The sequence below is a fragment of the Eurytemora carolleeae genome, unplaced genomic scaffold (assembly GCF_000591075.1).
Source record: "Eurytemora carolleeae unplaced genomic scaffold, Eaff_2.0 scaffold531, whole genome shotgun sequence".
Lineage (NCBI taxonomy): Eukaryota > Metazoa > Arthropoda > Copepoda > Calanoida > Temoridae > Eurytemora > Eurytemora carolleeae.
The window spans coordinates 181,680-206,349 of NW_019396426.1; the positions used below are offsets into that span (position 1 = coordinate 181,680).

Below are 24,670 nucleotides of genomic sequence, written 5' to 3' on the forward strand. Positions count from 1 at the left end.
GTGGAAGGAGAGGGGGGGGGGTAAAGTACAAAGAAATTACATTCAAAATAATTGAAAAGAGTGAAAAAACGGGGAAAGAAGCGGATTTTTTTTGCCACAAAATCAAAATTTCACATTCCTTTATCTTTTTAAGCTGAAGGTGTTAACTTTTGAAATGTCAAACTTTAACTATACTCATCTTGCAGTAGAGTATTAAATATCTACATGAGGTTGCAACGATTTAGGGAAAATTCGATTTTTTGGGAAGTAATTGATTCCTTTTCTTCCTTCTGTTTTGTATAAATCTGCAAGCCAGTTTAAGAGAAAGCTTTAAATGGATTGAAGATCAAGGATATCTACATATTTTATAATCAAAGACATTTCAATAGAACACCGTTGTGAATTGTGCATGTAACTCTTGAAATAAAGTTTCACCGGAAATTGTGTCGACAGTCCTTTAAGGAGAAACATACCTCCTTTTATTAAAGAGCTATTCGATAGAAGAAATAAATGTGTTGAACTTCTAGAATGTAAGAAAGTTCTCGAATACTCTCGAGCGTAAAATCAAAACTAAAGCCTTACCAGTAATATTGTATTAAGGTAACTAATCTTTAAATTCATTTTTGTAACCCAAGGGCGCAGACATTAAATATCTTAAACCTAGAAATTTTGTTAGATCAAACATTAAGTTGAAATATCAAAGGTTTTCACCGTCAGGTTTCAAAGATAAAGGGGTTAGAAGATTTGATTTTTGATTCACTCTATTCTTTTGATCTACTTCTTCTCTTTAATGGAGCGTGGTTTCAAGATAGAAAACTAAAAAATCTAACTGAATTATTTATTCTAAAAAGTAACTCTGAATATTGCATGTAACGAATGCTTAGCTGGAGGTGCTAACTAACCTTATAATGGAACATACAAGCAGATCTCAAGCTTGGGATAGATTTTATAATTAGATTTATGGATAGATAGATAGATATATAGATAGATAGATAGATAGATAGATAGATAGATAGATAGATAGATAGATAGATAGATAGATAGATAGATAGATAGATAGATAGATAGATAGATAGATAGATAGATAGATAGATAGATAGATAGATAGATAGATAGATAGATAGATAGATAGATAGATAGATAGATAGATAGATAGATAGAAAGATAGATAGAAATATAGACTGATAGATAGATAGATGGGTTAAATGAAGTATTGAGAAAAGCGTAATGTATCTACTAATCGAACCCTTCATGAAGTAAATGAACCAACCAGATTTGAAGTATAATGCGGGAAAACAAAAAGAAACGAAAGAACGTAAAAAGAGAAACTATAGATGGGACCGGTTGAAACATAAAGTTAGGATACAAAAAAGAATCAAGGATTTCAAATAGTAAAAACTTGGAGAAACTATGTTAAGAAGTAAGGATACAGGAAAGAAACTAGAATATAAACGTAAGGATATAGGAAAGAAACTAGAATATAAAAGTAAGGATATAGTAAAAGAAACTATGAATATAAAAGTAAGGATACAGGAAAGAAACTAGGATATAAAAGCAAGGATATAGGAAAGAAACTAGGATATAAAAGTAAGGGTACAGGAAAGAAACTAGAATATAAAAGTAAGAATATAGGAAAGAAACTTGAATATAAAAGTAAGGATACAGGAAAAGAAACTACTATATAAAAGTAAGAATACAGGAAAGAAACTTGGATATAAAAGTAAGGATACAGGAAAAGAAACTAGGATATAGAAGCAAGGATATAGGTAAGAAACTAGGATATAAAAGTAAGGATACAGGAAAGAAACTAGAATATAAAAGTAAGGATATAGGAAAAGAAACTAGGATATAAAAGTAAGGATATAAGAAAGAAATTAGGATATAAAAGTAAGGATACAGGAAAAGAAACTAGGATATAAAAGCAAGGATATAGGAAAGAAACTGAAATATAAAAGTAAGGATACAGGAAAAGAAACTAGGATATAAAAGTAAGATAACAGGAAAGAAACTTGGATATATAAGTAAGGATACAGGAAAGAAACTAGAACATAAAAGTATGGATATAGGAAAAGAACCTAGAATATAAAAGTAAGGATATAGGGAAGAAACTAGAATATAAATGTAAGGAAATAGGAAACGAAACTAGAATATAAAAGTAGGGATAGGAAAAGAAACTAGAATATAAAAGTAAGGATACAGGAAAAGAAACCTATAGGATATACAAGTTAGGATAGGATATGAAAGTAAGGACACAGGAATGAAACTAGGATAAATGAAATGAAACTGCGATTAAAAGTAAGAATACAGGAAAAGAAATTAGAATATAAAACTAAGGACTAGCTTTCCAAAAACCATATTATTTGAAAATACTGATTTCTATGAATTTTGTTAAGAAGTTTTTTGTACTGTGACCTTGAGAGACCAATATTAGAATGTATCAAGATTTTTGTTTTTGTCTCATGCTGAGTATTGTTCTATAAGAATTCTGAAATTGATCCTAAACTCAATTGAATCCTATAGGACTGCAGTGTAGCGTTTATCATAGAAACAATTTACACAAGGGGGGGGGGCAAGGGCTTAACACCCAGGGGGAGGGTGAAGAGGGAACAAGACCCACTTAGGAATTCGAAAGGGGAGGGGGGTCAGAATATCAAGTCAAGAAATTATGAAGGAGACGATTCTTGTTTAATTAAATCTAATCAAAAAAAATACATTGATTTAAAGAAAATAACTTTTTAAATTTTTAGTTTTAAAAATTTTATAGATATATATTTCAAATTATCTGTTCTTTGATTGAATTATAATTTGATTATAAAATTATCTATCTATTTACTTTAATTTTATTTCTGTTTAAATTATTACTGCGGAAAAAACAATGCTTTTATTTGATTTTTATATTGAATAACACATTTTTAAACATTACTTTTTTTAATTGTTAAAAAAGAAAAAAATTTCATAATGATTGCATTGAAACTGGTATTTTTTCTGAAAATTTGAAGTCACAGACCGACTTTCAATGCACCTCTGCCCTTTAGTAAAAGTAAATGGAACCTATATGAAGCATAAAGTCTGGCTGCGTCAACCAATGGTTGCACTGGCTAGTCCTGTCCATAGAGCTAGGTACAGTACAAACTGGGACCGGAACAGTTGATCCGGCTCGTAAATTCAAATGTACTACGCCTGCCCGTGTTTCGGGTTAACATGTATAGTACAGTTAACATTTATTTCGTAAAAAATGGGTTTCTTGAAGCGCCCGGGAAGCCTAGTATAGTAAACTAATTAAGCATGTATACAATATACTTGTTTTCCGATACATACAAGACATATTTAGATCCAGTTAGTTCTGCGTGATACAATCAAGACATATATAGATCTAGACAGTTTTGCGTGATGCATTCAAGACATATATAGATCAAGTTAGTTTTGTGTGTTACATTCAAGATCAAGTTAGTTTTGCGTGATACATTCAAGACATATATAGATCTAGTTAGTTTTGCGTGATACATTCAAGACATATACAGATCTAGTTAGTTCTGCGTGATACATTCAAGACATATATAGATCTAGTTAGTTTTGTGTGATACATTCAAGACATATATAGATCTAGTTAGTTCTGCGTGATACATTCAAGACATATATAGATCTAGTTAGTTTTGTGTGATACATTCAAGACATATATAGATAGATCTAGTTAGTTTTGCGTGATACATTCAAGACATATATAGATCTAGTTAGTTTTGTGTGATACATTCAAGACATGTATAGATATAGTTATTGTTGCGGAAGGGTATGGTATTTACTATGATGTAATGCTGTCTTGATTATATTCTAATCAAATCTGCATAAATAAATTGTATATAAATATATACATATATATGTTCTTGTTTATTGATTCATGAGGGCTTATATTGAGACTATTTATATAACAGATATGTAGATACAGGACATTAAACCATGAATTCATCAAGAGACTGTTTAAGATTCTAACAAATCCCTGCAACATCTTTGTTTTTTTTTGCCACAAACTCAAATTTTCAAATCCCTATATCTTTGCAACCTGATATTGTAAACCTTTGATATTTAAAACTTAAACTATTTGATCTTAGAGAATTCATAGTTTGAAATATCAAAGGACCCCGATATTCGGTTGTAAATATATTGGAATTTTAAAATCAGAGTAGTGGCAAAGACGCAGTTCCTTACTAGGGGAGATTTTTTTCATATCTCCTCTAGGTTGGAGTTAGTTGGGAGACAATTGAAGTTTATCCCATGGGAATACAATGTATAAATATATATATATATGTATATAATAAACATTTATAAGTAATACAATGTAAGAATATTTACAAACGCTATATATACAAGTCATTCATATATAAGGCCCTTTCTTGTAAAAAAATTTTCTTTTAATTGATTTTTGTTAAAAAGCAAGATTTGGCAGATTGTTGGATTTTTAAAAGGTTTCAGAAACGAAATAATTAACATGCCTCACTTGCCATGATTGCTTTGAATCGTAGTTTTGAAGTATAAAATATTAATGATTTGGTCTTTGCATCAAAAAATGTTAAATTGTTTATTTTTTCAAACAAACTTGATTTGCAAGTTGATTTATATTTTATTACAAATCAAGCAATGATAAGTTGCCATGTTTGAGGTAAGGTGGATTAAAAAGGCTGGACACTTCCATCTCTAAAATAGGATTACAAAGGTTGGACACCGCCATCTATACAGGATTAAAAAGAACGGAATCTCCTCTATCTAAAGGATTAAAAAGACTGGATACTCCCATCTCTAAAGAATTAAAAAGACTGGATACTTCCATCTCTAAAGAATTAAAGAGACTGGATACTCCCATCTCTAAAATAAGATTAAAAAGACTTGATACTGCCATCTCTAAAATAAGATTAAAAAGACTGGATACTCCCATCTCTAAAATAAGATTAAAAAGACTAGATACTCCCATCTCTATCTTCTCTACATTTACTGTAACAAATCTGGTCCAATTTCACCGCATCTCTAATAAACCAGCCCTTGACCTCGTTCTACCACGAGGACAGTGTTTAAGGAAATCAAACTGAAAGAGACTGTAGACATAATTTCAAGTGACCGCCATTTACAGGGTGGAATGTTCGATTACCTTTTAACCTTTGGCTGATCAAAGATTATGGAAATCCTTGTTATTCTAGCTGAAAATTTATATTTTCTATATAAGTAACTTGCTGATTTATTCAGCAGAGATAAGGAAGAAAATTGATTTTAAAGATATAATACGACGGTATAAGATTTTGAATCGGGCACACTGGGGTTTCCCTTGGAAGTATAAAGACAGTTTTTTTATATTCTATATTTTATTCTCAACCAAGAATAATGTTGATTACGTGACACTTTTTCTGTTCTGTTGTTATTCAAAGTTTAACAAACTATCGTTGTGTTCAACCCATCGAACCAAACCGAAGATAGTTCCATCACCTTGGTTCTAACTATCGTAAACTATCATACAATTTAAAGAAATATCTAATTTGTTCGAACTCCTAAAATATTAACACTTTATGATTATTACTTGAATGGGAGGTGAGAAGCGCCCTAGATGTCTAGTACTTCATATTAAGTAAAACATATTTTAAGTAAATTGTTGAAATGAAATGTTCATCTATAACAGCATATTATAATCATTTAGCTAAGTTTTTAAATCCTTTTATTTGATTCAATATTTAATTAAAGATTTATGGTAAATTTTCAGAAAGGAAATAATTAAATGTGTAAAATCTTTAAATGTTAACTTAGGAAAATGAAGAAATAAAAAATACAGAAATAATAATTTCTTTATACTTTTTGTCGATTTGAATCATTAAATATTTCATGCTATTTTTTAATTTAAAAATTTAAATATTCAGCCATGAAATTGAAATAATTTAGTTTAAATGTCACATTAAACTTAAATATAGAGAATCTACATTCTTCACCTGTTGCGTTAAAATTGAACAATTCGAACATTTTCCACACTCTGAACTAGACAGATCAAGAATTTTCCACACACTGAACTAGACAGATCAAGAAGTTTCCACACTCTGAACTAGACAGATCAAGAAATTTCCACACACTGAACTAGACAGATCAAGAAGTTTCCACATTCTGAACTAGACAGATCAAGAAGTTTCCACACACTGAACTAGACAGATCAAGAAAGACAGATCAAGAAGTTTCCACACACTGAACTAGACAGATCAAGAATTTTCCACACACTGAACTAGACAGATCTAGATGTTTCCACACATTGAACTAGACAGATCAAGAAGTTTCCACACACTGAACTAGACAGATCAAGAAGTTTCCACACACTGAACTAGACAGATTGAGAAGTTTAAGAAACTCAAAATTGTTTTGTTTTGTCAAATCCTTTTTTGCACTTTAGAACGTTGTGAAAAAAATTGTTGTTCAGGAAATGACATTTTCACAAAGTTGGTGCAATAGGCCTTCTTTTGGCATAGGCTTTTTAAAAGGATAAAAAATGTTAACATCCAACGATTGGTTGGTGTAAATGATGGTTTAACATGAAATCAAATTAAGTAAATCATGTCTCAACATTTACAAAAAGAAGGACAAAATTGTTTACCATAACCATCGAGAAATGTGAAATGTGCAATTTCTTAAAATAAAAATACCGAATGTCAGAATATTTCAAATTAAAATATTAAAATCTTGCTGCATGTTTAATTTAGGATGAAGAGATCTTTATAATTGTACTATGCAAATTAACTGCAAAATCTTCACAAGCTCTAATTCTTTCTAATCCCTATATCTTTGCAACCTGATGGTGACTATGGAAGAACTCATTTCTTGAATATTAATTGTCTAACAGGATCAGGTTTTATTTAAAAAATAACCAGAGTTAGAAATGTTTAGCCAATAAACAAAAATTGGAATAATCTTGTTCCAAACACTAAAAAGAAACAAAGTAATTGATTCTTTGCCACAAACTCAATTTTCTAACCCTTACATCTTTGCAACCTAATGGTTTCGACCTTTGATATTTCAAACTTGAACTATTTATCTAACAGAACTTACAGTTTGAAACATCATAAGGTCTCCGACTTTAAGTTGCAAAGATTATTATAAAGTTTGAATTTGAAACAAAAACTCAATTTGTTTATAACAAAACTGAACTAAAGTATAAACACGGAATAACGCTATGAAAAGTTAAACCTGATCTGAGTCTTCAATGCGATTTTTTCTTTTCTCACTTTTTACATCAAAAGTAATTACTTTAATTTCAAAATTATTTGCATTAAAAAATATTTACTAAATCTTCAATTTGGTTTCGCATAAATTTAACATGCAATTGTTTTTTTTTTTAAATTTAATTAATTGTAAATATTTAAACAATGTCTGAAAACGATCATTTATTCAGAAAAGTCAACTTTTTCTGATGCAAAATCACGACTAGTTTTTAATTGATTTATTTTTAATGTGAAAGTCTTTGCTCAAATTTTCTTACCGCTACATCTTTGCAACCTGATATTGTAAACCCTTGATATTTCAAATTTAGATCTGACAGAACTAATACTTTGAAATATCTATTTTCTACGACATAGGGGTGTAAAGATATAGGAACGAAGAGTTTGTGGTAAGAACTCAATTATTTTTTTTTCAAATGTGTATACCATTATACTCAGGATTAGGATAAACCTGATATCTCTAAGTATCCGGGTATACCATTATACTCAGGATTAGGATAAGACTAATAAGCATAAGTATCCAAGTATACCAATATAACAATGGTTAGGATAAGACTGATATCCCAAAGTATCCTAGTACCAATTTAACCAACCAGGGAGGTTTAGCGGAAGGGTAGCGGCGATGTATTCTGATAAGTCTCGGGTTTTCTTCTCTTAACTAAACAGGAGGCTGATGGCCAAACCTCGGGTTGAGGTTCAAATCAGAGCTCGAGGTTGTTGTCATGAGAATTCCCCTGGGAGGATAAAATAATCTCCGTGGCCGGCCTCTAGAGGGCCAAATAAACAGCGAGAGAATAAAAGTTTACAACAAGGGTTTCCATTTAATATTTAAACAAACCGAAATCCACTTTAGTTCCTTTAAATCTTTTCAGGGATATAGTTTTAACTCCCCCCCCCCCCTTTTATGTATGTATATTTTCTAGTTTTTTCCTGGTTTTCCAATAAATGTTGCAAAACGGCTGAAGCGAGTGGCCCAAAAATCAACGAAATTATTATTAGTTCTACGATTTATAAAAAAAAAACTTGTTAAATGCTAGAAAAAATGCGTGAGAGCTTAGTAACTTTAACAAAAAATTGTTTTTATCTTATTACTCAAGGGCCCATTTCTTCAAACAAGATTGTTAAAAACATTTGAGTAAGTTTTACAACAAATTTTCTGGATTCAAAATATTTTTGCCTCAAATTTTAATTGGGAAACTCGGGAGAACTTTGCGAATGTGTTTAGCTTGGTTTTCAGATTGTATCGACTTCAGGCCCGTAACTGGGTGCTTTTGTAAGGGGTGGGGTGGGCTCACCGAGTGATAGGAAGTTAATGAGGCGGGGGTTCAGGAGAGCCCCCCTGCTTAGAAAATTTTTTGATTTTTCTGTCTGAAAAGCTAACTTTTTTACTTTAAATTTGTGAAGTGTTACAATCTTTTTCATTGCTTAGTTAAAATCTTTTTCATTGCTTAATTTCATATCATTGAAATGTCATAACACAGTTTTTTAAATGAACAATAATATCTGGAAACAAATTATTTTTTATTTACATAATATAAAACATAAAACTAAAAAAAAAACTTGTTCAAGATTTCCAAAATGAAACAGGGCAGATATTGTTAAATAATTGAATGAATGAAATACAGTGATAACCAGAAAACTCTGGAATAGGAAGTTGACTTTTAGACTCAAGTTAATAGCTTACACTGCTGAAAATGGACCATCAGGTTTCAAGTCAAAATAGTTAAAAATACAATGCCAGTTGACTTTTCATGAAAAGTTACAAAATTTGGGACCTGAAATTAACATTTAAAAAATATTGTAAGAAAACTCCAAAAGAAGCATTTTAAAGTCTTTAAACGAAATTTACGTTAATTTTAGACCTGTAAATGCACTTGATTTCTGAGATATCTTTAACCCTATTCCCGCTGGGGGGGGGGGTAAATTTGACCCCCCCCTAAATTGACCCCCCCCCCAGCGTATCCTGGGTTTCAAGTACCCCAGCAGGGATAGGGTTAAAATGGATTTGCTGAAAATTCTCTAGGTATCATTTTTCGAAAATTGAGATTATAACTCAGTAATAGACTGGATATTAACATCTTCTGAAGAAAAAGATTAGGTGTTTTGACTTAAAACCTTATGGTCCATTAACAGCAGTGTGAGTTGTAATAGTTTTCGATTTCCTACAGGGGGGGGGCGCCCTTCCTACAGGGGGGCGCGCCCCCCCTGTAGGAACATAGGAGGGGCGTGCGCCTTTTCGCCCCCCTCAGTTACTTATCAACTTTAATAGAAAAATGAGCGGTAAAAACTGCGGGAGTAACTATGAATAACCAGGGCAAAGCTGGGTTCCCAATCTAGTGCATTATGATTATATTTGTACAATGTAAATTGAGTTCAGTCCATCTAGTATCATATAGCATGTAATTTATTAACTTTCATTTGGAGGATTTTAAACAGAAGACGACTTTTCCTGTAGAGTATAATTTCAGGTAAAAACTATACTTTCCAATTCAATTAAGTCATTATCAGAATATTTATGGTTTCCAGCTACAATTACTACACCTGATCTTTCCATTATTACGGCTAAGTCCAAAGTCAACAATTAGAAAGTTTTGAGTCGTCTTAAAAGTCTCATCTCTGTATTTTGTTTTAATAAGAGAGATAATATTCAAAATATATTTACATAAGATATTAAATGTTCAAATAAGACATAATAATATCTTGTAGAAGACGACATTCACAATGTTTTTCAAAAGATGTTAAATACAAATTATTGTTAGAATAAAAGAAATTGTAGATAAATAATTCTAATATAAATTGTTTCGTGAATAGAATTAGAAATTCAATTTGATATTTCTTTTTGATAATTTTCGTATATTTTAAAATTAAATTTCTAGTCGTCTTTTCCCGAGCTAGCTTTAGGGGCCGGGGGGATGATGGATGTTGGGTTAGGAAGTAGGAGGAGTTAGGAAGTAGGATGGGTTGGGAAGAAATATAGGTTGGGAAGAAGGATAGCTTGGGAAGAAGGCTGGCTTGGGAGAAAGGATAGGTTGGGAAGAAGGATGGCTTGGGAGAAAGGATAGGTTGGGAAAAAGGATGGCTTGGGAAGAAGGATAGGTTGGGAAGAAGGAAGGGTTGGGAAGAAGTATAGGTTGGGAAGAAGGATGGCTTGGGAGAAAGGATAGGTTGGGAAGAAGGATGGCTTGGGAAGAAGGATAGGTTGGGAAGAAGGATGGGTTGGGAAAAAGGATGAGTTGTGAAGTAGAAGGCGTTGGCAAGAAGGATTGGTTGGGAAGAAGGATGGGTTGGGAAGTAGGATTGGGTGGGAAGAAGGATGGGTTGGAAGAAGGATAGTTTGGGAGGATGGATGGGTTGGGAAATAGGAGGGGTAGGAAAGTAGGAAGGGATGTGAAGAAAAATAGGTTGGGAAGAAGGATAGGTTGGGTAGAAGGATGGTTTGGGAAGAAAGTTTCTGTTGGGAAGTCTTTAGGAGACTACTCAGGACTTCAGAGAGTAATACAGAACTATATATAGAGGGATACATTAAAATATATAGTCCTTGAATCTGCACATACAAGGGGAGTAGTCTCAGGAGATTACTCAGGACTTCAAAGAGTAATACAGAACTGTACAGAGTAATACATTTTAATATATTATAGTCCTTGAGTTGGGACTACGTAGAGGACATGTAATAGACTTAATATAGAATAACAGCATTTTTAAGGCCAGGGGGGGGGGCAAAACAACTTCCCCCTGGCTAAAATCCTTAGTACGCGCTTGATAGGTTGGGAAGAAGGATTGGTTGGAAAGTAGGAAGGGTTGGGGAAAAGGATAGGTGTGGAAGAAGGATAGGTTGGGAAGAAGGAGGGGTTTGCAAAAAGGAGAAATTTTTACCACATTATTTTTCTAACCGGGTTGAAATAATTAAGTAATTATATGAAAGTTCTTAAAGCCCCTTTCAGTTTGTTTCATTAAATATAATGTATGCTGCAATGCATATTGAAAAGATACAATATATAAAAATATATCTATAATCTACAGATATTTAAGTAATTTATTTTCCCTTCGTCAATAATTATCATTCTCCATGCTTAGCCACAAAATTCAATTACATAGATAGATAGATAGTCAGGCAGTGACGGGCGTATATCTAGGCATACACCAGGCAGCCCCAGGTCCGACCTTGATGGCTCGGACCGGCCTCTCTCAACTCAGTTCTACAGCTCGCACTTAGCTCACGCATCAAGAGTTTTATTTTCAGATGAACTGACTCCGAGTACAGTTCTCCTAGACCCTAGTGTATACTTTCCCTGATATAAACCCATGTTGGAGAACTGCCAACCCGTCCCGGAGATTTTACAGAGATAAATTTACAATGTAAAAGCTGCATTGGTGCAGTCTTAGAAGTGATTGTTATATAGTGAGCTTGTGCATATTAATATTAAATTCATCAAGACAGGAGGCAAAGATACAGAGAGAGAATCAGGGTTTCGGGATGAAATTTGAACCCGGACTTTTTCTTGACGTGATTATATTCCTGTTTCTAGGATAACAAAATTTGGTTTAGCGTGTGGGGGTGGGAGGAGATAGAATGACTGTGTGAGAGATTAATATATTGCCATATGTTTGGGCAAATATGACGTAATCTTGAGCATCTCATTAAACCAAGCCGGGTTCAGGTTAGAACAGGTGTCAGGGGTGCACCCAGAGATATGGAGAGAGGAGGGAGGAAACCTAACGGAACCAACGGGTCCCGGGATATCTACACACAGTTAATAAACAACGACATGGTGAAGGAGCTGGACGATATTGAAGCTATATCTCAGCAGATCTCCCAGCATGCCGAGGTTCTCTATAATTCATGGAAAAACAACGGAGTGAGTCAGAATCCTGTTCAGTATAAACTCTCTTCAGCCCAGTCCGTCTCACCCTCTCTAGACGAAACTAGTAATCCTCTCTCCAGGGATCTAAGAGAACGGGGAGGAACTAGTTCTCCAAGATTAGAGAACGGAGGAGTTCCCAACAGGAACCAGGCCCCCTTCAACTCTATTCCCGCCGGATACAGGAACGGTGGGGATACAGGAGTGAGTAATAAATTCCCCAGTGAATCCTACGGCAGTTTGGATCGACAATATAGTTCGGTTCGGCCGCAACCAAGCTTCTCCACCAATAGTTTAGATAGACACGGCTCATACCCGGAGAGAAATCCGCCCTTTAATAGGAATTCGAACTCCTCCTCGCCCCGGAACTCCACATTATCCTCTCCAACCTCCTCAACACGTGAGTCTCCCTCGAAAGGATCCTCTATAACGCATATATCTCCGTCCTCCAACACTGATGTTGGTCCTCTAGAACTCCTAGCCTCGCCTAATCTAACCGGAAACCTAGAAGAATTAGTCACTAGTTTTGTGAGTACTGATAGAGCTAAACAAGCAGCTAGAAATACAATATCTTCAACTATTATGCGCAGGTTGGGTTCTCCGAACGGATCTGCATCTCCTGTCCGGAGTCCTTCTCCCACCCCAACCCTAACCTATAGAGGAGCTTCACCACTACGGAGCCCAATGTTGACTAATTCTATCCGGTCTGTAGGTTCTCCGGATCCTTTGTCTCCTAAACCTTCCTCTTCAAGCATGTTTCCTAGTGATATATTGAACCCAATGAGTGTGACGGGTTCAAACATAAATGATTTTATCCATGCCCCCATGCAATCCATATTTTCTAAAGACAATGGACGAATGTCTCCGTCAATTCAATCTCCCATGACACAATCTCCATCACATAAAAGTCCCATGATCCAATCTCCAGGAATAAGATCTCCCGGAGTTCAGTCTCCGGGTTTTAAATCTCCTCTAAGTCCATTACAAGCTCAGAAAAGTTCTCATGTCCAATCTCCGAACTTGAAACCTTCTCTAGACCAACCAGATTCAATCCCAATCCCAGTTAAGGTGATCTCAAGCCCTAGTTCTAGTCAGGGCCTAAAATCTCCCTCCGTCCTTCAAAGTGTTCACAAAAACCCTTTTCAGTTTCCCCTGGAGAAACCAGTGATTGAACACGAACCAATGCCCAACCTATTTGATCAGTTTGGGACGGTTCGGGACCAGGATGAGAATATCATGGCTATGAGACGACGGTTTGAGGAGGCCAAGCAAAGGATGGCTCTGTCTCTTCCAGCTCGAGAAGGTGGATTACGTCCTAACAGTTTAATTGCCCGGAGTATGTTTGACAGTGATAAATTCTCCCCTTGGGGGGATGATGCATCCTCCTTCCTATTGGAGCAGCTTCGTCGGAAAAACAAAAGGAGAATGGAAACTCCAGCTGCTCCTCATCCAGAGCTTACACCGCAGCAGAAGCAACATATTTTTGAACGCAGCTCCACACCCTCCACTTTGCAACCTGGAGCTCCCATGAGACGGATGCTCCCTGGAGGATCCGTGGCTGAGCGTGTTCTAATGTTTGAGAAGAGTCCGTCCTTGTTTGGTTTGGATCCGGGTCAAGGAACACGTGTTCTACCTATACGCCGGGAACCAATGTTGACCGGCACAGCGCTCACACCCTGGAGAAGTCAGACTCATGAAAATCAGAATAAACAGGTTGGATTTACTTTCGTTTACAAATAATCAATCAGAATATTTCTATTTAAATATATATTTGGAATGTCTGTTTGTTTGTATCCAATAAACGTCGAATAGAGAAAGGTTTTGAAATTTTATAAAGATGCCACCATGGAATTGAGTTCTTGCCACTAACTCAAATTTTCTATTAGCTACACCTTTGCAACCTGATAGTGCAACTTTTAACCTTTAATCTTCAAACTATTGGTATTAAGTAAAATTCATATTTTGAAATATGAATTGTCTAGAATATCGGATTGCAAAAATCAGAGTTTTGGCAACAAAATCAGGATATTTTTCACTTTTAAGATATACAAAGTAAAAATGGCGACAAAGAAAGCAATTTTAAAGAGTTTAGATTCATTACTGAAAAAAGGTGTGAGAAACACATAGCTTGAAAATGAGATTATCTATTTTAAAAATTGCCTTGAAACCGCAAAAAATACTAGGCCGTTTTAAGCCTAGCAAGTCATACCCCCCGTGCTCTTTTTTGACCCTGAGCATTTTAAAAGTATGACAATAACAACATTCTTTATCTCAGTTTTTTTGCCTGCAATTTAATTGATTCTGATATTTATTACAATTTTCAAGCCTGCCCTCTTAAAGTTGTTTTATTCAGAAAACAGGCATGGATAAAGATATATTTTAGTATTTTTACTTGATATATTCAATATAGTCAGCAATGGCAATAAGGATAATTCAATCGTGAATCCATTTTTGGGGCAATTCGCAAAATTGGGGACTTGTTTTCTGTCCTCCTCAGTTGGTTTCACAAAAATAATTTTAAAAATGAAAAAAAAAATTTTAACAAGAACCTAAGTTGAATTTACAAACTATGAAGTTTTATTTGACCTTTAATCGAAATTTTCAAATTAAAACTTTATGCAATTAATTAAATCAAATCAATATTTCAAGCAAATATTGTTTATTACCAATAATAGAATTTAAATATATTTGGAATGGATTTTATGTTTTGCATTTTTGCATTTGAAAAAAAAGATGGAGGGGATTTTAAGATTGTTTTAAAGCTTCTAACGTAAAAAAAGTGGAGATACAAACAAACTATAGGTTTAAAGATTTAGTATTGAATCTATATATAGACTGATCTCTCTTTTATTGAATACAGTGTGTTTCAAGGTAAAATATATATAAAACATAGTCGGCCGGCCGCTCCACCTCCCACCCCCACCTATACATGACTAAAAGCAAAACTCGCTTAAGGATATGTTACCTCTGCATTAAGAAAACTTTAAAAGGAAGTTGTTATTTCCAATTTGTTGAGAGACCCTGTCCCCATTTGGTTCACTTTATTTTAACACCCTATACACACGTGGTCTGAGGTACACCTGGAGTAAGAATAATTGTTTGAGTCTCGATATTTGAAGAGTAATGGCAGGACCCAACCCAACCCAGCCCAACATGACCAGACTCTTTTTTAACAAAATTCTAAATATTTAAGTTTTTTAAGTCATCCGATTTGAAACTTTTAATGAATCTTGTTATTTTGAAAACTTTGTCTATTTTTACTTTTTTTTTACTATTTTTTTTGCTTTTTACTATTTTACAATGTTTTACTTCAAAGACATTTAAAGTTGCTTGGATTATATTTGCAGAAAAAGTAAAAGGGGGAAAAAGTTATATTTGGTGTTAAAACGGTTCCTGAAATTATATTTATAATTTTGATTTAGAGACTTGTTTAAATTTTAATTGTTGAAGCAGAAACAATAGTTTGTATTGTATTTTTTTAGATAATGAATTTTTTTTACTTTTTATGAAGTTTTTAATTAAAATGTGAAAACCCTCAGAAGATTTGAAGTTATTATTTCTTTTAAAAAAACCTAGTTTTTTTTATTATTCTTTAATTCTTTAATCACTTTGTTTCAATTTAAAGTTTAATCTCTGAGGGAACACCTTGAAGGCATTGATTTAAAAAAATGCAGTGACACCCATCCCTCCCAAGGCTGCACAGAACACACCCTATAATCATCATAATCATAGATAAAACAGTATATTATATAGTATATATTATTAATGTAGAAGTAGAAATATCTGAATTTCCAAAATTATTATTTATCCATCTATCTATCCGAGTATCAATAAGTTAATCTATCGTTCAATTTTATATATATTTTTGAAATGTTTTAAGTTTTAAATCATTTTAAGTAAATTTTTTTTTCATTTCCCAAAAAAATCCTCAAAAATGTAATTAAAATCCTTGTGTGCGTCCAATATGGCGATTGGCAGCTAAAGCCATTTTTTTTAAACATGACACCAATATGTTCTAGAAATATATACTTCTAAATTTGAAGGCCTAGACTCCAATTCATTGTAACTTTGTCGGGTAAAGGTCAAGTATTAAACCCTAATAAGGCCCAGGCAGTATAGGGGGGGGATAATATACCGGGAAAGGGGGGGGTTAGACCGTTTAATTATTACTAGGTCTGACATTTAGAGCATATTATAAGGTCCAGTCTTTCAAATAAAAATGTGTTTAACTATTTTTATTATTTCCAACGATTTGTTGATTATTTTTGACAATTTGTTTATGATAACTAACGACCTATTTTTATTTCTAATGATTTTGTTGATTATTTCTTACAATTTGTGTATTATAATTAACGATCTATTTATTGTTTTTAACGATATTATTTTTATATTATTTCTTACGATTTATTATTTTTAAGGATTTACGAAAATTAACAAAAAAGGACACACATATATGTTGACGGCCAAATTATGTGTCATTGAAAAATTTCAAGAATCTTCCGAACTCCGATTTGCCCCAAATTTGTAAATTAAATTATGGAGATAAGTTCTTTCCATAAGTCAGTAAGCTTTTATTTTAGACCCAATTGTAAACTGTTTATTTTTCGCATACAATATTCCAATTTCATGAAATCTTTGAAACTTTTAAAGTGTAATCTGGTTGTGCCTCTTTGAACTGCACAATTGGATTATAATGTTTATTGGACTATTAGAAGTCATACCTTGAGTCATCAAGGAGTATAAAATAGAAGGGAAGATACATCTGACGCGGCCCGCCCTACCATATAATTATACATGCTTTGCAGACAGTACTTTATTTGAATAAGAAATATTTGTCTAATGTACAATTACCGCGTATACAATAACCTATTCTGAATATTTCATATAACAGTGGAGTACCCGTCTGCAAAGCACGTATAATCATATGGTAGGGCGGGCCGCGTCAGTTGTATCTCCCTTTTATTTCATACTTCTTGCCTTGAGTCCATGAGTCGTCTTTCAATTTCACAGTTAAATGGACCTCACTGTAGATCAAAACTTTTCACCTTTTTTTTAAAACGATTTTGACTGTCTTTATTCCAATACAGCCATTATCTGCTTCATTTCGTTAGGGTTTCTGAACATTATTTATTGGTTATAATTACAGATAGGTTCATCATCAAGGTTATAACTATAGATAGGTTCATCATCAAGGTTATAACTATAGATAGGTTCATCATCAAGGTTATAACTACAGATAGGTTCATCATCAAGGTTATAACTACAGATAGGTTCATCATCAAGGTTATAACTATAGATAGGTTCATCATCAAGGTTATAACTATAGATAGGTTCATCATCAAGGTTTTTAAAATTGTAAAAGAATCCAAATAAATCTGAGATGTTTATCTTTATTACAAAATTATATATATTTTAGCAGTTTATATTTATTTCTTTGTGAAAAATACCATATCATAATAAAATAAAATAAAAAATAAAACTATTAATTAAACAGTAAAAGTGTTGCACAATGTGTAAAGCAAACTAAAAGATAAAAATTACGCATTTATATTGAGCCTCTTAAAAGAACATTGAAAATTAAAAATTAAAAAACATCCCCAAAACAATTTCCATTCCTAGCACAGGGGTGTACTCAGGAATTTGTGCAGGGGGGGGGGCTTAACTTTTATTCTTTCCAGGGGGGGGGGGCTTAAATCATTTTCTTTCAAGGGGAGGGCTGAAACCCCCATGGAAACCACAGATTTTACTGATCCGGGGAAACTGAGCCCCATACCCCTCCCCTTTGTACGCCTCTGTTGAAAGGGGTATCTCTGAACTAATCTGATTTTATCAAATCTAGTTATTCAAATACTTAGCACCAGGCTCATATATGGGTGGGCGCCATTCTTCAATCTCTCTAGGTATCACTTTCACCACACAACCAATACCAGCTGTTTTAAAGGGTACCTGGAGACACAAGATCATTGTTAACGATGAATCTAAAACATGACTTAAAATGCGCAACTAAATCTATATTTAGAACTAACCCTGCATTGTTCGCAGGATAAAATCATAAAAAGAATAAACAATTGTTCTACTCAGCTCTCCTTAAACAATCTGCATTTTGTTATTGCATAACTTATTCAACAACTAGAATTGGTAAAGCTAGGTTTAAACATATTTTAAAGGGACTATTGATGATATTTCAAGTAACCTTCAGTTTAAAGAGGGGCTTATCCGAAACTTTTAACCCCTTTTCATAGCACAAATGAGGAAGATATCCTCATATTTCCATCTTAAAATTGGTAATTGGTATACTCTGAAAAAAGGAAATGCAGCAGAGTAATTGATTGCTGGAAACTAACAGAATTCGTGTCGACGATATCTTCTTCATTGTTGCTCAGTTAAAGGGTCACCTCGGTTGTAAATTGGCATTTAGTTTTTTGCAAAGGAGGCTCACTTGATATTTTGTGTACAGTCCCTTTAATACATTTCTTAATGATGGTTTGAAGAAATACTGAAACGTTTGAACAGGTTAATGAGTCAATTAGTTAATTATCGTGTAGTTTAAGTAGTAATTAATATCTGTTAAGTACCCTTCAATCCCTCGTCAGTCTCCTTTTAATGGCTGGGAGAGTGAACACCAAACAGTTAGGGCTGGGAGAGTGAAAACCAAACAGTTAGGGATTGAAGAACTCAGTTTCTTGCAAATATTTTTTGAATTATAAACAGTGAACACACTATTAGGGATATCTCACAGATTGTTATTCACTAACATTTTGACAGTAATTTCGATCAAAATTATTGTAATCTCGAATGTTATGGTTTACATCTTCTGAAAAAAGTTTAAGTTTATTGTAGGGGGGGGGGGGTAATTGTTTAACCCTCAATAAACCCTTAAAGCGTGTTAAAAGCTTTCAATTTTTTATTGGTTCAATAATAAAGCTTTAAAGTTATAAAATTAAAACTATTGCGTTTTTATTTAACAGCTAGGTGGCAATGCCTTCTCATAAGAAATTCATAATTGTCAACTCACAGAAGAAATGCATCAATAAAAGCATGTTCAAAAATGGCTGAACGGTTGAAATATCAATTTGATAGAAACTCGTTAAACTTTAATAGAATCTCAAAAATGCTAGAATTTTACACATAATGATAGGAATATTTAAAAGGTGTTTATGAAGACATAATAATAAACTTTTTTATGAACTATTTAAAAACACTTTGATATTATATTAAAAAATCAATAATATACTTTTTTAAATTATTATTATATTATAAAGATTTATTCACACACAAAGATATGCATACATATATAAATGGCATAGTTTGTTTTATTATTGTTATATGGTCTAAATTATAGTTTATATATCCTCCCAAAACACTGTATTTGAACTGTTCTGAATGGGATCTCCACTCTTCAATAACCCCTTAGTAAAGTATACAGCCACAAGGCGAAGATGAATATTTACAGTTAAAAATCAATCTATTTTTACAGCTCTGACAGCTGAGCTTGACAAATGAGCATATATATATATAATTGTATTTTCCTATAGCTTAGGGATAGCAGAAGATATACTTTGTTTTAATCATCTTTATTTGAAATAATTTTACATTTCTAGACTGTTTCTGGTCAATTTTTCCACTCTATTCTATCTTATTTTTCAGTTTTGTTCTATTCTCAAAAGATTATTTTTTGTGATATTTATTTTCTCTAAAAAAAATATTTATTATTACACACCCTTTATCTTATCTGAGATCTATTGAGGATCGCTTTTGTGTGTCAGCAGGTTATTTACTTTGCTTTAGACAATCTTATTTATCTTAACTTAATCAAGGGTTTCTTACGGTTACTTGGATATATTAATATGTTGCTTAGTTTGTGCTTTTTTATCAAATGCTTTTTTATTGTTAATTTAACTTTTTTCTAAAAAGCACATTTTAATCCCCCTGTATCTCTCATGACATTGTGGGACAATCTGTACAATCTTATCTAAGGCCTATTCAGGCCAAATTTAGGTAATTGAGCGAAATGATCCGAAAATTAATCCTAATGCAGCCAGGGTCCTAAATTTGAGGCTAATGCAACCTGTCCTAATCCATCAATCCAATTTGTGAAATTAACCAAAGAAAATTGCGCATTTTCGTTTTAACTGATTTGCACATACTTTATTTATATTTTGTACGTACACCGGAAAACTTTTTCAATTATAAAAATCCTTAAAAGGGTTTTGGGGCGAAGTGATATGTCATTATACTTTGTAGATGTTAAACATATCTATGCAGAATTATTTGCAGTATCTCTGTGAGGCGTCGTGTGCATTGTGCAGAAAAGTGCGAAACTGTCAAATCATTCATAAATCAACATGACATCTGTGTGCGAATTGTATTTTTTGCAACTGTAACTACGCCAAAATTTACAACATCCCTAGGCTTTCTTCTCCGGGCTAAATTTACATTACTTTAATCAAAATGAAGAATAAATTGTGAAAAGATAGTTTCAAATAAATTTGAGATTTGATTTTTAAAGCTTGGGGATGGATAGTTTGGCTACAGGGTGTCTATAAATTAAAGCTACAAAGTGCATCGTATTACTGAGGCTTCTTATCTGATTCGCAGTGTACTCAGAGGTCTGAGGNATTTTCTTCAAACTAAAGATTTAGTCTTTGACTTTATGATAATAATAAGTTTTAACTTACAATATGAGTGAAGAAAATAATATAAAAATGAAAAAAGTTTGTGATTCTGAAATTATAGGTAGTTGTTTTGCGACACCCTTTACTGATGCACAACTGCAATTAGCGTTAAAAAAATAATAGTACTTTTATTTTGCATTGTTTTTCAAAGTTCATAAAGTTTAAGATTTGCAAATTTTACGACTAAAACTTGCAAAAATGTTGCAAATATTGCATAATAAATATTCAAGGTAAACCCAACTATAGCTTCAAGTTGTAAGAATTTATAAAAATAACCTAATATTTATCGCTTATGAAATATGTTTTATACAAACCTGTTTCTTGATTTTGTTTATACTTGCTTTTCAAGCATTTTCTGTCAGTCCCACTTTATTCTTCCTGTTCCTTGTGCATATGGGGGAAAGGGGTGGATAAATTTCCCGACCCCATTATACTCAGTTAAATGAATATTTGTATTATTGAATTTATAATAATCTGAGGTCACAACTTTTGTGTTGTTAATCCATGGATCAATCAGTTATCTATATCATTTATCGTTACAGACATTAGAATATTTCTGTTGGATATCCCATAGTCGGAAAATTAACTTATTCCTCTAAAATTGGGTATTGGGATCAAGTATTGTAGATTAGCGGTATCCAAGGTTGTATAATAAGGTTGGTTACTCTCGATGCGCTCCAATGTAGGGTATATATTGTCTCTAATGCATAGATAGATAAAACCTCATATGACGACACTCTTGCCTCTTTAATCAATGACGTCATATGAGGTTTTTATCTATCTATGCTCAGGGGACGACATTTTCTGTAAATTGAAGAGCATCGAGATTAACCAACCTTATTATACAACCTTGGCATTATCCCACACACACAAAAATTTCTACCTCTGAACTCAATTGCATTTTGTGGTTTGAGATGAACTAAATTTTCCATGTTTGACATAAACCACAGCTCTCACCAAATTGTGGTATGCGTCTTTACCCAACTTGAGGTACAGTGTGTCACAAAAAATTGTCTACATTTTCTAGGGACTTTAGAGTGTAGACATTATTTCAAGTGACCCGATATACAGCGAGATATTGAGAGATCCTTGTTTTAATGTCAGACATTTTACCTCCGATTGAGATTTCTCATAATAAGTAAGTTGTGTTTTGGGCATGTTTCTCTTTAAATAAAATTTCACTTAAAATAACGTTGACTGTCCCTTTAAATGTTGATTAATTTATATGCTCCCCGTTTCACCCCGGACTAACCAGGGCGAGATGCATTCGGTTTCATCTATTTGCATTCAATCACATTGTGGTCTATAACTCAAATTGGTCAAATTGTGATCGTTTAATAGGTCAAATTGTGATCGAAACCGAACCGTTAAATCAGCGCTGTGTAAGTTTAGGTTTCATAGCTTCAAAAAACGGTCAATCATTAATGTTTGATTCTATCTCGAGATTAGATAATAATTGAATAAATTCTTAATTTAATCTTTTTATCGAAAACACAAATCATCGCTATGGCCATAAATTTCCTAAATAAAGGCATTAATCATGGTTTTAATCTTTATCTTGAGCATCTAACATTAAACTTAAAAAACATGTCATATTGTGAAAAATAACAGAAAATAAAAGAATTAGTTTTTGCCACAAACTCTGATTTAATCCCAATATCTTATTAACCCAATGTCGTAGACCTTACATAGTTCAAACTATGTTTTCTATTAGATCAAATAAGTTTGATTTATTAAAGGTTTACACCATCAAGTTGCATCATACATTTGAGTTTGTGGCAAAAACTCGATTTCTTTGATCCATGAAAGTATTTGATGTAAACCTTTTTAAAAAATCAATATTTTTTGCATAATTGTTACTCACAAGAGAGTTTTTAGAAGAAACTATTGACTTGAAGCAAATGTAAGCCTATTAAGCAAACATAAGCCTAGCTATAAAGAAAGCAATAAGTGAAAAATCCCCACCTCCCCCTCCCTCTGTTTCCGAACATACAAAGTTTGTCTAAATATTTGTACAAACTCTTATCTTTATGCCGTTGGCCTTGGACAAACACCTTTACAACTCAAACTATTAATAAATATAAACTCTAGGAGACTTAATTTAATATCTCCAAATACGGGGCATTGTATAGCATGCTGTCGTCTTGAAGATTGGCATGACACTTCCCCCCCCCCCCCACCCCTATGGCCTGTAACTATAAGTTTTTTTTTTTTTTGGGGGGGGGGAACCCCGGGTAGACAGGGAGGGGCAAAGCATATTTCACATAAAAGTTTACTCATTTCACCCTAAATTTGATCCTTTAGGGGAGAGGGGGCATGTGCCCATCCCCCCTAAATAGCGGTTCTGCCCTCCCCCCTTAACTTACTGGTTGTTTGTCAAAATCTTCTTAATCATTATAATTTGATAAAAAGTGATATTTTGATCTGTTTAAATTCGCACCCAGAGCATTTATTATTATAAAATAGAATTAGGTGGTTTAAATTATTAAATTGTTTTAATCATATTTATATCCTAATCTTCTTAAAGTATATAGCTGACAAAAAGGCCCCAAATTATGATAAAGTATTAAATTCTTTAAAAAAGGATAATAATAATTTCATGGAAAATATTAAACTTAAAATCAAAATGTATTTTTATCCATCATTTTTATTTTTTAAATGATTTCCCCCACTTATGGAATATGTTTTATAAAAACCTGTTTCTTGATTTTGTTTATACTTGCTGTTCAAGCATTTTCTGTCAGTCCCACTTTATTCTTCCTGTTCCTTGTGCATCAAATTTTGCACAAAAGTTCATTGAATTCAATGTTATTAATTGCAGAGTCTAAAGATTTTTGCAAAGTTCAGATTTAATTTTAATTACATTTAAATTTAAACAAATTTTAAAACAATGATTCTTAGAACGTTCAAAAGAAAACGAAAAGTAAGTATAACATATTTTATAGTTTAATCTTAAAAGGCCCCCCCCCTCCCCCCCCCCCCAAAAAAAAGTGTTTATATATTTTTTATAACTGTCTCTTCATCTTTCAAGAATTGAATTTCAAACCAAGCAGCGAATATTTTGCACTAGTTTCTGTGCATTTTGCATATGCAATCTTTGTCGGTGAAATGGTTTGATGGCTTTAGAGGAAATGTGCGCAAAGTATGCACGCTTAACAGATTTTTTGCGCTTTATTTACTTTTGTGTTCTCATATTTTAGACTTTTTTTAGTTACACTGGCACGTAAAATTAACTACAAAGAAAGTGGTTCTGTCTTATTTCAAACTCCGTCAAAAATAACTTAAACGACTTAATAACTTTTTGTGCAACAAAGAAGAAATCAATAATTGCAATAAATCTTCCTTCAATGGGTAAAAATGGTGTTTAAAGTTAAGACTCACTGAATTTGTATTTACCGTTTTTTAAAATTAAGAAATTGAAATTTTAATATTAAAAATCTTTATTTCATATTCAGAATTGTTTTTCTGTAAATAAGTTTTATTGAAAAATGAAAGCTTTATATAATACTAGCCTTTTAGGGCGCTTTGCGCCCATCTTCTTTTTCAATTGTGAACATTTTCTCTATGTGTACATTGTAAAACAAAAACAAAACAAAATGTTTTATATAAAAATTTTGTTGATTTTTTAAATTTAATGACATTTGAATTTTGTTGGAGGCTAATTTTTGAAATTTTGATAATTTATAAACCTTCCCTGGGGACATGTGAAGTCCTACAAAAAAAAACATAAACATCACGGGTTCTCTCTCTTCTCTTCTTTCTTTCTAAAGCTTTTTGTTCTTTTTTTGCTTTTGTTTTTGTTGTTTGATGAATGATACATGATTTTACATTGTATGCAATTAATGACCATGAGAGATACCGATTGTTTCTTTCTAAAGATGAATTTCATACTATACCAATGTAGAGGGGGAGGATAGGTTCA

At 32.8% G+C, this 24,670-nt stretch overlaps 1 protein-coding gene across 1 annotated transcript in view; it reads left to right on the forward strand.

Annotated features, from left to right (window-relative positions):
* Positions 1-11,415: 11,415 nt before the first annotated feature.
* LOC111703073 (mucin-5AC) overlaps positions 11,416-24,670 on the forward strand; it is a 15,084-nt gene continuing 1,829 nt past the window's right edge. Inside the window, exon 1 of the mRNA XM_023474933.1 lies at positions 11,416-13,786. Coding sequence (XP_023330701.1) covers positions 11,906-13,786 — 1,881 coding nt within the window. The 5' untranslated portion in view covers positions 11,416-11,905. The remainder of the gene's footprint in view (positions 13,787-24,670) is intronic.